Raw genomic sequence first — 14,690 nt, forward strand, 5'->3', positions numbered from 1 at the left:
AGGTGGATGCTTGTTTAGCGTGGTGGACACGTTATTCGGCTGACTAATTTAGTCCCTATGCTGGATAAGATTAGAGGTTTCAGGAGCAGAAGGGTATGTATGAAGTGGGTGAGGTGAAAGGAGTGAGGAAGAAAACAGTAAAATATTAATCTCTCCAAATCTCTCAAAATCAGACTTCTTTGGACTTCGCGTGCCCCGAAAAAGAAGCGTTGAGGGAAGGGATGGCAGTGGAATCGATACGAATGAGTTTAATTTCATTTTGGACTGAAACGCAACACTGTGTGTTTTATTTCGCCCCAGTAGGAAGGCAATCCACGATGAGGATTTTGTTTCGACTTGGACGAAACTAAAATCTCCGCAACGGAACGAAACTCCTCAAAGCTCCTTTGCAATTAGTTAAGTTGTAACAAATGAGATACAAAAAATCACAAAACTAGCATTTCTTGTTACTCAAAACGTATCCGATTGTAATACAATCTGGTTGGAAAACATAAAAATTTTGTAATTTGTGCAACTGAATTCTCAGGGTAGTTAACCCTGATTGAAATCTTATTTTATAATTGTTTTTCCTCAGAATATTTTTTACGTGCATGTGTCGACATTTCAACATTGACTGTAAAAATAATTTATATTGTTGCAAATGATATTTTTTTGGGACTACAATTCCCGTCATGACTCTGAGCCCTATATCTATGCAAACTTATGCCCCACAAGTTTTGGAAACATCTCATAAAATAAGATTTTATTATAATTTAGGAAATAGCTTCTTCAATAATGTTTTCCTTGTGTATATAATCACCATCATAATCACAAAAGCCTGATATCATTGGTATCATAATGCCTAAATAGTAAAATGTAAATACGTTAATCAACTACGATTTATGGTACGCCAATTGGAAGAGGAGAAACGCATTTCTAACATCTCATAAAAAGAGAAAAGCATCGCTAAAAATATCAAATTTGGAGGAAATTAATGAAATTAAGTATTTCAGTTATGAACAAATATTTCCAACAAACTGCACAATTTAATTCCATAGTCTGCATTTACAATTAGAAGATAGAACAAAGACCACAGAAGTGATGTTTCATTTTCATTGCAGTCTCAGGTTGTCTGAGAATTCCCAGGATCATGACGACGACCAAATGAAGTCCAATGACAGTTCCTTTCTTTGAATTCTCAAAATGTAATCTATTTATTTAGAAAATCTAAAAGGATTCAGTCGAGTAAATTAAGAATAAACTACCAAGAATGCCCTGGAACATTTAAGTCCCGTCTGTAAACGAAGAGTTAAATAGGTTAACAGCTGGAACCAGCCTGACCAGGTAAACCATGTAGCCCCGGCAGGCGTAGGTGGTGCACAGGTTACCGCATGCACGATTTCCGGGAAGTATGTACAACCCGTGCTCCATTGCTCCACAGTCCTGAGGCAGAACTGTGGAGCAATGGGGCACACGTTCCTTCGTAGGGCCCGACGCCGCGCGCATGAACACTCACTTCTTTCCCTCTCTCTCTCCCCCTCGATTTCTGTGAATTATGACCTTCAAGAGGCTTCAGCTCGGTTTCGCTGCGTGCTCAAGAGAGCGTGCTTGCACATTGCTTGCCTCTCTTTCTCCGTTCGAGCATTGGCAAACGAAACGAATGTGAAAACCTTAAGACGCATGCATGCAGTGCATGAGTTGCGCTCCGCGCCCAGCACGATACTGAGAATTTATGGTCTTCTGTCCGTCATTCGCAGGACGTTGCCAGGTTTCCGTTTGTGAAATGTGGCCTTCAAAAAATCTTAATTGTCCTGTTTGAGCTCTCCGACGAGGGAAATTGCGTAAAACTTGCGATTCGGCCAAATTCGCGACGATCTTGAAAACCATTAGATGGATGTTTGGGGACTCTTCAAATATTTCTGTGCAAGGGAAGAACCTTTTGACGGAAGCTTTTCTTTCTGTTCTTCATGATTTTATTTACCCCAGGTTCATGCTGTTCAAAACGTCCCTCTTCATCCGCTTACTCAATATTATCCATTATATCATAGCCTTCGACTTGCCAGTACGTATCCATGCTCTTTCTGTCTTCTTTCAAATACTCAATTTAACTTCTTATCTTCATTATCTTGTGTGCCATTTCGTTGCTTGGTATACCTCTATTCAATATATTTTCTTCATTGTACTCTACATACATTACTCCAAACCTCCTGATCCACGCTAATTATCTTTCATCAAAGGCGAAGCTACTGAAGTCAGAGGATCTGCACAATAATAAAAGCGTGCCCGAAATGTTTTTTAAGTCTTGTGTTTCTACTATAGTGCCCCTTTTCGCAAATGCCTCAATTAGTGTACACAGGTGGAAGGACAAAGAGGTGTTCACCATACGACACAGGTGTTATTATGGTATCCTTATTGTTTTGTGAAATTCCGGAAACCATACTTCCCAATTATAGATGTATATGCTGTTCTGCATGGTCTAATTAATGCCCTCCAGCATTAATTTTTCACCCTTTGTTTGAAAATAATTACCGACCCCTAATTTTAGTATTTTTAATTTGTAACTTTTATGCATAAAAATTGTTTAAGTTTCGTTTTTGGCGAATTTGTCAAATTTAGCTACCAAGCTCACTATTGAAAATGCGCCAAATAATAATTATTAAACATTATCTGAGATGTAGTTAAACAAATGTCTTAAATTACTGAAGTCTGAAAATGATGCATGATGACCTTAACCAGCTCAAACACCTTTGTGTCGAGCCTTTAAAAAGTAAGTGGGTAGTTTTTACGAGGTCATTTGCTAGGCTTTTAAAGACCCAGACATTTTTCGCAAACATGAAATCTTTGTTCGTTTTATTTTCATTATTAGTGAAGCCAAATATTTTATCCGTACAGGCTCTGGAATCCGCATAGATTTTAATTCGCTACGACGCATATTCACCTAAACTCGTCGGTTCAATCTCCATATTTTATAGACTGGTTTTCCACTTTCGTAGCGTGAGTCATGCCTCAGATATTTATTAAGAACACATTTATGAGTTCCCAATATGTCGAATCTCGATTACAGTTACCGTTTAAATTATGCATGCATATTTAAATTTCTAGTTGAAATTTAAATGAGACCTCTCACGACTGTTTCCCCCATGATTCACAGGTCTAAGATTTTGTTTTGGGTTATGTCAAAATCGCATATTAAGTACATCCCACTCTCGAAAAGTGAGCTCAGTGAGAAATATTGTCATTAATAACTGCAAATATTTTCAGCGATATGTGAGGATTGTAAGACACTAAAAAAATTGATTATTGACTGATTATTCTGGTTAAATTTTCGCGCTTCGTATTTCCTCCTTTGATTCTCCCTTTGGTGAAAGGATTCCCTTTCTCTTCATATTGCAACATTTTTATTCGTTTTTTCCCCTGCGCGTTGACGGCCTTAACACTTTCTTGGGCCGCATTTGTAGGAGAGCGTCGAAGCATTGGTAAGGGTGGGGTACAATAAAAGTTTACGGGTGCACAAATCTTCCTGCGGCTTCTCGCCATTTATTCGCTCAATTTTCCTCTCCCCTCCTCAATGATGAGGGTTTGAGAAAAGCAGAAGGTTCAGGAGATGGCAATGCGCTGTTCGAGATTCCGGGGAGCCCGTCGATGTACGATGCTTCATAAGTGGCAGCCATGGGGTGATTTTTGAGCTGACATCGTCCCGAAGTGCTCAACGCATCCGTTGATTGGGAGCGTGTAATGGCAGGACGCAGACGCCGATCTAAGTAGCGACGAGATCGCAGCTATGCTAAAACTAGCCGAGGGAACATCTTTCCCACGCGATTCCGTCTTGGCCGCAGGGCAGGATGTTGTATTGCCCATTTGCTCACTCAACTTTGTTACCCATTCCCCGTGTGCCAATATGAGTCGACAGGACGTGTACTCGTACGTTGTAGTTGGCCGTTACGGGATTTGTGAATTCTTGCGGGGTTTTAATTGGAAAGCCGGCGGTCAAATGCGCGTAAGGTGTCCACAGATCTTGCTGATTTTGGAAAATTGCGAAGGAAGTATGGAGAATTTATAGATCTGGACTGCTTGTGGGAAATTAGGTAAATTTAGACGCTATTTAAAAGATTTTAAAATAATTGGGACGATGGAATTTTAGGGTTCAAACATATTCACTAGATTTTCAGTGCCCAATTTTTCACAAATAAAATGGAATTTAATGGATAATTGCTTTTAATTTTTACTGCATTATTCACAGTCAGACTGTATCAAAAACAGGTGACGTAAATTAATGAAATACATGCAGATAAATGAAATATATAAAGATAAATGAAATATATAAAGATAAATGAAATATATACAGATAAATGAAAAACAGTATATATGACGAAATATTGTTTCAATTCAACAGCTTGGTAGCTTACGTAATATTGAGTTCATTTCTCACATCGGCAGGATTGAGTGTTTAATTGATTTAATGTGGGCTTGAAATGGTGTGAAGATATTTTCGATATCATATACGGAATGACCTAAATTAGTGATTACCGCCAAGCTTCAGTGCTAACAGCTCCACTTTCTAATCTTTTTTGATGTTGACATTTGAAAGTTATAGTATTTTGCAGAAAATTATTTTTTCACGAGTCGAACCTTTCGTAAATCATGCTTAGTTGCTCATGAGTTTTATGATGATCAGTAGGAAGGATAATAAACCATACCAAGCGTCCTGCTTCGTCGCTCTGCTCTATGCACTTGGATAAGACGAGGTCTGTCCAGAGAGTAACTTCCGTAAGACTATAGAAGATAAAGAAAATGTATTATCTACCTCTCAAAATTGCACATCTCTACTATTTTTTCCTCATACTCGCTAAAAATATTTTCGCTTGACCGAAGCATTTGCCATATCTCTGAGCTAGCTTAGAAATTCCCTCGGCATAAAATTCTGCCGCGTGAGACTGCAGCCAACCGATGTCAGAATCTTGGGAGTTCCTCGTCGAGACAAGCACAAAACTGGTGTTAGCGTAACTTTTTAGTCAAGATTCCATGCAAAAGACTCCTAGAAATCCATGGAAAACTTTACTAAGAACTCAGATATCGTAAAACACCAGTTTTGACAAACTTTTTCTTCACCTTCCTGGAGCAGTTCATCGTTCACCTCACACGGATGGCTAGTTCCTGGACATCATGGACATTAGTCCGTTCACTCTTTAAACTAACGACACCACTGACGCACAACACTGTCACTCGTCACTTAGTTGGTGCACAGGACAATTTTCCTGATGAATGTCTGTAGTTTTGAAGTTTATTGCCAGTAAAAGCCTTATAACCAAACAGATATTACATCGGTGGGATTTCCAATTGTATTGTTCCTTTTGACTCGCTACTGTAAACTAGCGGTACGGCCTTTCAAACAGTGCAACTCAAGGAATACGAAGCTCCTCGTACTGCCCTAGTGTGGGTGCGTCAATGCAACTAACTATCGGCTCCCCTCACCGCTTCGTCCGCTAAACGCAAACTGAGGTTACTTTCTGCACTGCTGTTGTGTATAGTGAAAAGAAGAAACGGAGTGTGACGTGTCTTTGGCGAAAGGCAACCAAAAAATGACTTAAGGTTGTTATTGTCATACTGGAGATGATAGGGAATCGCGCAATCCCATTATTTTGCCGCATTGAAGGCGCCCCCTTGCGAATTCAGTGATCGCATTGATTTACGATGGAATTGAATAGGTGCGCGCTGCGCGAATGTTGTCAAATTGCAGGACCTACACACTTTATTCACAGATGTCGTGGGCACGTGGACACGATGAGCGCGCCTTTTCGTGGCTGGGAACTGGATAACCCCATGATGCAAATGTTCGTGTACCGCCCTATCAGAATGGGAAGAAAAAACTGCAACCATGTCCCATTTGTCACTACGTCGTCATTATCAATTCGCCAGGATAATTGTTCTAAATGCTCTCTTATATAATTGGCCCCAAGCTATGGTCGATAATGATAAATACGAATGTTTTTTATGCGGAGGACGAAGTTTAGTTTTTTTATCCGTAGTTTTGACTTCCCATTCTAAAGATATTTGCTTAAAATTAATAGCCAGGGCGTTAAACTTGTTTTGTCCAATGTCCCTTTTCCTAATATAAAAAAACTTTTGCTCAAAGTAGAAGTTCATATATTTATTTGCTCTACTATTACGAATGTATTGTTTACGGCAGAAAAAAGCTCAAATTCATCATCAGTGAGCACGTGAATATTTTCTCTAAATTAAAAAGCACCCCCGTCCTCCAGCTACCGAGCTCATACCGCAAAAGAGCAACGTATTCAGCCGTTTGAGATGCCTCTACAGAAAGGGAAAGAGCGGAACGGTAAATATCTTCCGTTTAATGAAATTCTGGTCTTGGTTGATGACAGGTTTTAAAGAATGCAGAGTCCTGCCTTTTGGATATAAAAGCGCTGATTCCACATCGGATTCTTGAATGCTTACGTCAGAGTCTATGAAGTTTCATCTCTTGAATGGTCACTTTCCTTGTACACATAAAGTTGATGTGATATTGATACAGTCCAAATGCATTGCACCAACTTCACTTTTCTGGATTTTTATTCAAATTGAGACGAGTGTCATCTACCGATGGACTGAATCCTGGAAAAGTATGAATAGTTTCCCCTTCAACTCGGTAATAAAGGAACTGCAAAATGGTACGAATGGCTGTGATGTGTCAGTGTTCATTCGATTGACGCATGTATGAGGAATATTTTTTCTATATCTTCTTTCAGATGTCGCGACGTTCAGTTCTCATTGTTAGATGAATCAGCTTGCAATCCTTTCTGGCAAGTGGGCATTCTCAGAATGTTAGACATCGCATATGTACATATTACCTTGAACGCGTTATTTACCAGAGCGGATTCCTGGAAGATATGCGGCCACACCTAGCCTCGCCCTGTATGTCCCTATTACATCTTCTACGGCGGGACAGCAGCCACTAGTGCCTAGAATTCTAGCGAATGGTGAAATTTTAACTTGAATCCATAACGCGGGTTACGGATTAGGTCTTGCGCGTATTAATATTTGTCTACAAGATAAAACCGTGATTGTTCTATCTCTCTCAATTATATTTACCCGGCAATTTTCAAATGATGAAACCATAGGATTTGGAGGTATTTCAGGTTTCTAAATCTATGTTTTCTTGCTTAATCTCTTTAAAGCTCTACAATGCACCTGGAAAAGCCGTTGTATTGGCGATTTGTTTTGGCATTCCAAAGAACAGGAATATTGTTTTCAGTGCCGTTAAAATGGCCGTTTTCAAGAGATGAAAACATCGCACTTAGCATGGCATCGTAAGATAGGCGGTGGCGTCTTCCTTGCCTAAAACCATGTATTTTTGCTTCGGGCAACCCTGTGTTCAGTGCCTAGGGTCACGCTACATTATTAGTTCCCGTGAATAAGTTTTCAACGGATAATCCTCCATTACATGTCGAGAAATGAAATACATAATTGTGTCTCGTTAAAGAAGCCGCCGGATATTCCGAGGCGTGCTTTTGTCAGCCGCTGGTGACGTCATGCGTGACGACCAAGTTCCATTCCATTAGCAGGACAAAAAAAAATGAGGAACGAAGGAACAAATGATACGAATTTGTGAGGAAAATGAAGGCCACAGTTTCAGCGAAAGTGGCGAAGTACTTTTGATATATTTCAGGACGTTAATTGCCATTGATAGGAATGTACTTTTAAAAAAGTACCACGGTCTTCGCTTACATGTATGAGATTGGTTAAATAGGTGTGCGTGGAGCTGGATTCACTCTTATTCGGGCGTTGAAATCCCATAATCATGGTAATACGGGGCAGCATGATCGTGTGCCTACAAATTGAATAGGACTTCGAAACTAGTCTTGAATGCACTTTCCGCCCGATTAAACATCGTATCTTTCAGACAACATTCCAGTGGACTGGAAGTTGCTGTAATACTCGAGAAAGTCAACGCAGTTTCCTCGTTTTAGAAAGTGGACAACTATTCATCCATCTCAATTAAGCTATGCAATAAACTCAGGAAAGGAGATTGTGTTTTAATAATTACAATTTCATTTGAATCGAGAAACAGGATGTGATAATTTTCGTTGTTATTTCTGGGAGGCGACCGACAGCTAAGGTAATTTGCGATAATAATTAATAAAAGCATTTCTGTCATACCATCTTATGTTATTTTGGGGACTTTTGTAAATTACTCCTTCGTTACAGCACTTCCACTTCAGAATGCTCAATTGCTCAATGTAAGTTATGTTATTTGGCAGTATTGTCAACGATCAGCTGTTCGCGAAAACGATTCTACTGCATGCCTCAAATTTATGAGCATATTTCTCATCCCTACTCCTCCTCAATGACTTGATGATGCCCCACAGAAACGAAATGCTTCCTCCAAAAGAGCACATTAAGTGTAATCACTAAGTACGTCGTGTTCCTTTAACCATGAAGCTGTTCCACCAGACCCATGAAGTAGCGGAAGCCTTTTCATGCCACTAGTGAATTCGAGTACCCTGTGTCGCTGTTCAGGATTTGTTACCTTCTCGGTTAGAGGATCTTCTATGCTATATTTTTTCTAAAAACCGTGGAACACTTTCCCAACCCCCTCTGTGCCTACGCTCTTGACCCCATACGGTTCTTATGGAGGGTGACTGGTGGTTTTTTTGTCTCCCTCATGCATTCCTCCAGATGTTTCCATCGCGCGTGCGTGTACATATATATTTATTTATACTGATAAATCTTTGGGAATGCCATTTGCATTAAAATATCTATATTCATAAAATAAATTATAGAAATATCCCTAAATATAAAGATACATGCATTAATATATTATTTATTAATATTTCTAAAACGCATGAATTATATATTTATATTTCAATTTTATATTAATCTATTGACGTGGCGTTATATTGGATGCCGTAAAATATGGCGAATTTTAAGTAATTGGGGAAGATAATAGACTTCTGACGGCACGACGCGTCGTCGTGAAAGCATGAACCTTTTGAGAACTGAAGAATTAATTATTAATCTATGTAAACAGTCGGAAGTTATTGCTCTACGTATTTACCAAGAAGTAGTTAGGTACCGTCTAAAATCTACTTTGAATAGAATGAGTACATATGATGATGTTTGGCGTATGACCTCTAGTTCACCGATTCTTTCTTCGTGTTGCCTTGGGTACGTATCGATGTCACTCATCAAATTATATTTTGTATATAAACGTTAACAAATTTCAAAGAGTTGCTGGGTTTTATCTGAGTTTCCCCGATGTTAAGATAAAAGGCTTCTCGAACTGGCCACTCGGGGAAACCAAGCTGTAATGTGAATGTTGTTCAGCCTAGGGCCAACCATGTAATAAAACAGTACTCGTGTCACTGCTTTCCCTCTCTGAAGATGCAAAGGACGTGTACGGTTATGCGACGATGGCTATGACTAGCTCTCACGTGGGTCACTATTTTGTACGCGATTAAGCATGTATTTTTAACGGCTTATATGCATAAACATCTCTTTGAATTGAATTGTATGATGGGTGGACAGATCGGCCTCCCGAGGGGAGGAGCGCCTAAGGCGCGGAGTACATTCCTCGATCGTATTCCCCGCCTTCTTAGAGCGCCCCTCCCCCATCTTCGGGAAGCGGGTGCGCCGTCTTCCGTGGCGATGGATCAAACGGGATCCAGTCGCTCCCACGGTCGGCTCCTTCTCATTGTTGCACCGCATTGTCGGCGGAGGTGGAGAATACCCCTCGCCACTCGCCATAGTGAGGACTGGAGAGGGGAGGGAGAGAAAGATGGAGTGGTGAAACTTTATCCTCGGCATCACTCTCGCACAAAACTGCCGCCACTCCTGGGGAGGAACTGGGCACACGAAAGGAGTAAAGGTCCCCCTCAGAACAATCGAGTGCGTTAATGCGCACATTCTACGCTCATTTAGTTCCTCCCAGCGACAACGGTTACTCGCTCCCCTGAAGATTCCTCCGCGTCGGGTTTTTTTCACGAGAAGTGGTCAAACTCATACAGCCAACCCCGAGTCGCTCCGTAATGGCTTGAATTTCGCGTGGTATCGTGTGCATAATTTGCGACACGAACGTTATTAACGCGAGATATTTAATCATCTTTACCTCTTCCTGAATCCCACTTCTCTAATGGGATAACAGGGTCTATGGGAACTCAAGCGCATTATGTTCCGTTTGGAATTTCCATGCGAACCCTGGGAGTTTTGCAGTGCGAAATGAAAGCGTGAGATTTTTTTATGCGGAGGCATCATCATTTCCGGAACTGGGGAGATCATTTTACAAGAAAAGGTTCCGGGCACCCGTGCGAGTCCATTTCCCAAAGAGGATGAATGTGAAAATCCTCCGAACCCAGCTCTCGTGCATTATTTAACTTAAACCGTCCGCTCCCGACCCAGTCTTGCTATCTCATCGCCTGTTTCCCGGCGTAAATTTACCGTTTGATGGAACCCGTTGAGAAGTGCAAGGTGGAAAGTCTGGTAAATTCCCGAAAGCGTAAGAATGAAGCCCGTTAATGACCTTGACTTTGGTGAACTTCAGAGATTTGCAAATTCCGTGAAACCTTTGATGGAACGAAAGAGGTATGACGGTGTAAAAATGTTGATCAGCTGTTAATGGAATTTTTTGTCTGCGGTTCTTTCATTCATTTTTAATACCTTCTGGAAGGATTTATCTCTTTTCAACTAACAACTTTTGAACAACTCATAGGAAGGTGCACATATATTGTGGGAATTTCTATAAATTTATATCGGCATATTTTGAAAATTAAGACACATTTTTTGCGACTATGGTGTGACGAAGACAGTTGTCAAGGGAAAATTGATCAAGAACCGAATAATAAGGCTCAGGGTGAGATAATGGCTCGAATAAAGGCAAATATTAAAGTAGAGAAAATGTATGAGCATGAAGAGGTTTGACAATAAAAGAACTGAGTGGAGAGTTGTTTCAATCCAATCTTAGATTGATTGACAAATTACACCCCCCAACAATCTTTAGCATCACGAAACTTTCTCATATCCAATGATATTCAGTCGGGTTGTTTTATGAGTAGGTTCTTAATATGAATATTTTCTTTTCATAGCAATGGAAGGATGTTATAAAAATATTTTGACAACGAATTCGGCGAGAATACAGAGAATAATGAAGGAAGAGAAACTGGTGTTTTCAAGAATATCCGCGATAAAAATGCAATTCAAAACTAAATTAAATTGCAGTGTTTCATTTTAAAAATATTTAATTTTAAATTAGAGATTTTAGGCACAAACTATTGTAAGCAATATGAGTAATTTAATAGCTTTCACGCACAGTGATTCATGCGTTGATCCAAGTGTGCAAGATCCTTCGCTGATTATAAGTGTGACACGTTGTAAACTCGTTCAAAGTTTCTGAACTCTGGTTCACCTCAACTATCGTTTCAACTCTCTGCATTTGGAAGTAATCACGTGACTTGTTTTGCAATTGAACACACCAACATTGTGCATTTTCAAATGAGGAGAGACGGAGACCGTCGATTCTAAACGAGTCCAATGTATAATAATTCGGCCCGTACGACGTGGGGTGTTCAGGCCTATGGTGATGCAAAACTGCGCGTCCGTGTGCATATATCCTTCCGAATAATTTCCTTTGCCTATGAATTTCCGCATTTCCTGTAAGCACTCAAATCTCAGGAGGAAATAATCTTCCTTACTCTTGATCCAAAGTCGGACTTGGGGAGAAAAATATCCTCTCATCACAAATGGATACTATGCGCGGTCGTAATATTATTGTAGAAAAAATATAAATTGATAGTTAAGCTCGGGAATCAGCTGGAAATATTTTTTTAATTTAGTAAGTGATGTCTCTTATGCTTCAAATTTTCCAGTACTATCGCCAGAATCATAACTCGCGTAGTCCGCTCTCATGACTTTTGCCTATGATCGAACCTTCTTAAGCTTAATAGGTAACCGTACCGTGTTGACGTTCGTAAGAATCAATAGCTACAAATGTTATCGCTTTTGTCCTCATTGTGTATGCATTCTCTTCCTCAGATGCAAGACGCGGTGACGGGAATGAAGCAGGCCTTCGTGGTGGCGCTGGACCAGATGAAGGTGGCCTCCGAAGAGGACGCATCTTTGCGACGGACGGTCGAGAGCAACAAGGCGGAGGCCCAGGAGCAGGCGGCCCAAGTCCTTCGCCTCGTCCTATCCTTCAAGGTGAGAGCCGACGGTTGACGAAAGGGCGCGCTTTCGCGCGTTGAAAACGATTTTTATCAACAGTCAAACTATCCTTGCGGTCTCTGCAAATGAGAAATCTTTAAATCCACTCCACCCCGGGCCGATAAAATTCGACGGTTTGACCTCCTTTTTACATCGCTGCAGACTCACTCTGCGTGGCGTTTCCTTGGTTCAAGCACACTGGAGATATTCTTGATGCTGAGTGCTTTTATCATCGCCAATGTCCATGAAGCAAATAAGAATTATTTCCCTGGCGTATTAATATATACCCATCTATTCAACATTCTGCAAGCTGCCGCTAGGGGATATGGCGATAGGGTCTTAGGACATCGCTCGTGGAAGGAGTGAAGTATCTATAAATATTAAAAACCTGATGTGTTTCATCGTAATGTTTCCATCCGCTTGTGTGGTAGAGGAAAACGAGTCCTTGAATTTTTAGAAGTTGATCTCGCTCATTTTGTCACGCATGCCTATCATGCTGCTGCTGTTAGGGCTCGGATTATTTGCAACATTTTCAGAGTGTAAAAATCATTCGCCTTGACAGGGATTTTCGTAAAAATCATTCGCCTTGACTGGGCGAATGATTTTTACACTCTGAAAATGTTGCATTGAATTGCACATTAGCGGATGACTCCGTTAAAAGTTACTGTTGCGGCATCTCCCGCAGTTTCTCTCGGATTATTTATTCTCTCTCTGTCCCACGCAAGCTCGCACGGTTGTTGCCTATGTAATAAGTTTAAATAGCCGTTGATTTTTCTAGTATCACGTGGTACACGTCCTAAATCTTCCAATAAGTGCGTGGTGCTTTGTGCCCTCCCTTTTTAGTCACGTACCAAATAGATTTTCTTAGTATTTATTCGGCTTCCTGGGCTATTGCTCTCGGAGATACTATTTAGATCCCAAATAGTAGTCGCCGAAGATGTCAGATCTAATTAAATGAAATGTGTCACTTTATCGCCTTCCTTCGCATATTCATCACTGAGATTTTCTACTGTGCATTTCTATCGAGCAACACAGCATATGCACGTACGCTCTCCTTTTTACCTGGGGTTTCCCCATTTATTTTGTAAGGGCGATAACCATGTATTTTGTATGTTTAGCAATTCTCATTCGGTTCATCTGTGCACCTAAGCGTGCAAATCAGTAGGATTTTTCTCCTTACTTCGACCTTGGCACCAAATAATAATTCTGCAAACCCTTGGGTACGTCACGTTCTATTGTGCTAATGGAATGCACCAAACGTCATACTCGACACTTCTGCCTCCCCTCTCCTGTTTTCCGTCTTCATCTCTCAATGAGCGAAAGAGGTGGAGAGCTCTACCTTGCCCACCACTGCTGGGCCTATCTCTTGCAAGAAGTAAATCCGATAAATTTAGAATGCTTTGCATATTTTGTCTACATTTATTTACCATACACGAAACTAAGGCACGAAACTGTTGCTTGAAGTTATTTCGCTATCGGAGTAGCTCACCACTCATCTGTAAAAATACACATAATAATTTTTATGAATAAAACTCATTTGTGAGTAATAGAATCCATGTCGACTATCCCAAAGGTACTGTTTCTGTTGGGGTCAATATGCCAATTGAGGTTGAGCCTATGCCAAACGTAAATATTAAGTACCTACATATACAATAAGGAAAAAAGTTGCATTATTAGCATTGCCGTTGATAGGTTTTTATTACAGATAATTGACTTTGCGAGCTTATTTAGGCGTTCTTTTACGTTTTGAATAAGTCTTTGCCTGTAGGTGCTTGCGGAAGAACTTAGCACGAGTGGAAGTAATTCTGTGTGTTATCGTGTTAGGCATGTGCTGCGAACAACGGCGGCGAAGAATCAGTGGTAAAATATTGCCCTTGGCTGAGAGAAAAAAACCCTGTTTATAAACTCATTCTTATTGCTCCTACACAATGCAACAAAATTCTCTTTTTATCTATCTAATACATATAACAGCAATAAAGTTAATAACGGCATCGAACTGCACTACTAAGCTCGACCAACTCGGCGGTGCTATGCTTGAGTTACTATCGAGATCTGTCGCCAAGCGGTTTCAGAGTGTAATACGTATTGTGCATTGGAGGTCGTTAGAGGACATAAAAAATATTGTCGTCTTATGTTTTTCTCGCATATTTAGTAGCAACTAGGGATATTAGTTGCACGGAATGAAGGGAAAAAGAAATCATGTAGAATTGAAGGGTTTATTGCAACATCAGATGCCAGGTGGTGTTTTGTTAAGAGAGGCAAAGAAATTCATCGTTGCTTAGTCTCTGTGCATACAAAACCTCTCCTAAACGAGAGAATACAGTTTGATAATAATACAAGCAGGTATATTAGTGACTCTATTTCAGGTTTATCACCTCGACGAAAACGTAAAGTTGTATTATAACCTCATTTTGAGAAACACTACCATAAAGTCAATTTGATTTTTAAATAATTTATTAGTGAAAACCATTTCTTTACAACATTGAACATTAGTTGAAGTGTTAAACCTTAGCAATATC

At 40.2% G+C, this 14,690-nt stretch overlaps 1 protein-coding gene across 1 annotated transcript in view; it reads left to right on the forward strand.

Moving 5' to 3' along the window:
* Positions 1–14,690, forward strand: part of LOC139695323 (uncharacterized) — a 194,239-nt gene that overhangs the window by 67,454 nt on the left and 112,095 nt on the right. The window contains exon 2 of the mRNA XM_071594030.1: positions 12,004–12,168. Within this exon, the coding sequence (XP_071450131.1) occupies positions 12,004–12,168 (165 nt within the window). The remainder of the gene's footprint in view (positions 1–12,003; positions 12,169–14,690) is intronic.

This window comes from Hetaerina americana, unplaced genomic scaffold (genome assembly GCF_022747635.1).
Source record: "Hetaerina americana unplaced genomic scaffold, ioHetAmer1.1.p SCAF_6, whole genome shotgun sequence".
Lineage (NCBI taxonomy): Eukaryota > Metazoa > Arthropoda > Insecta > Odonata > Calopterygidae > Hetaerina > Hetaerina americana.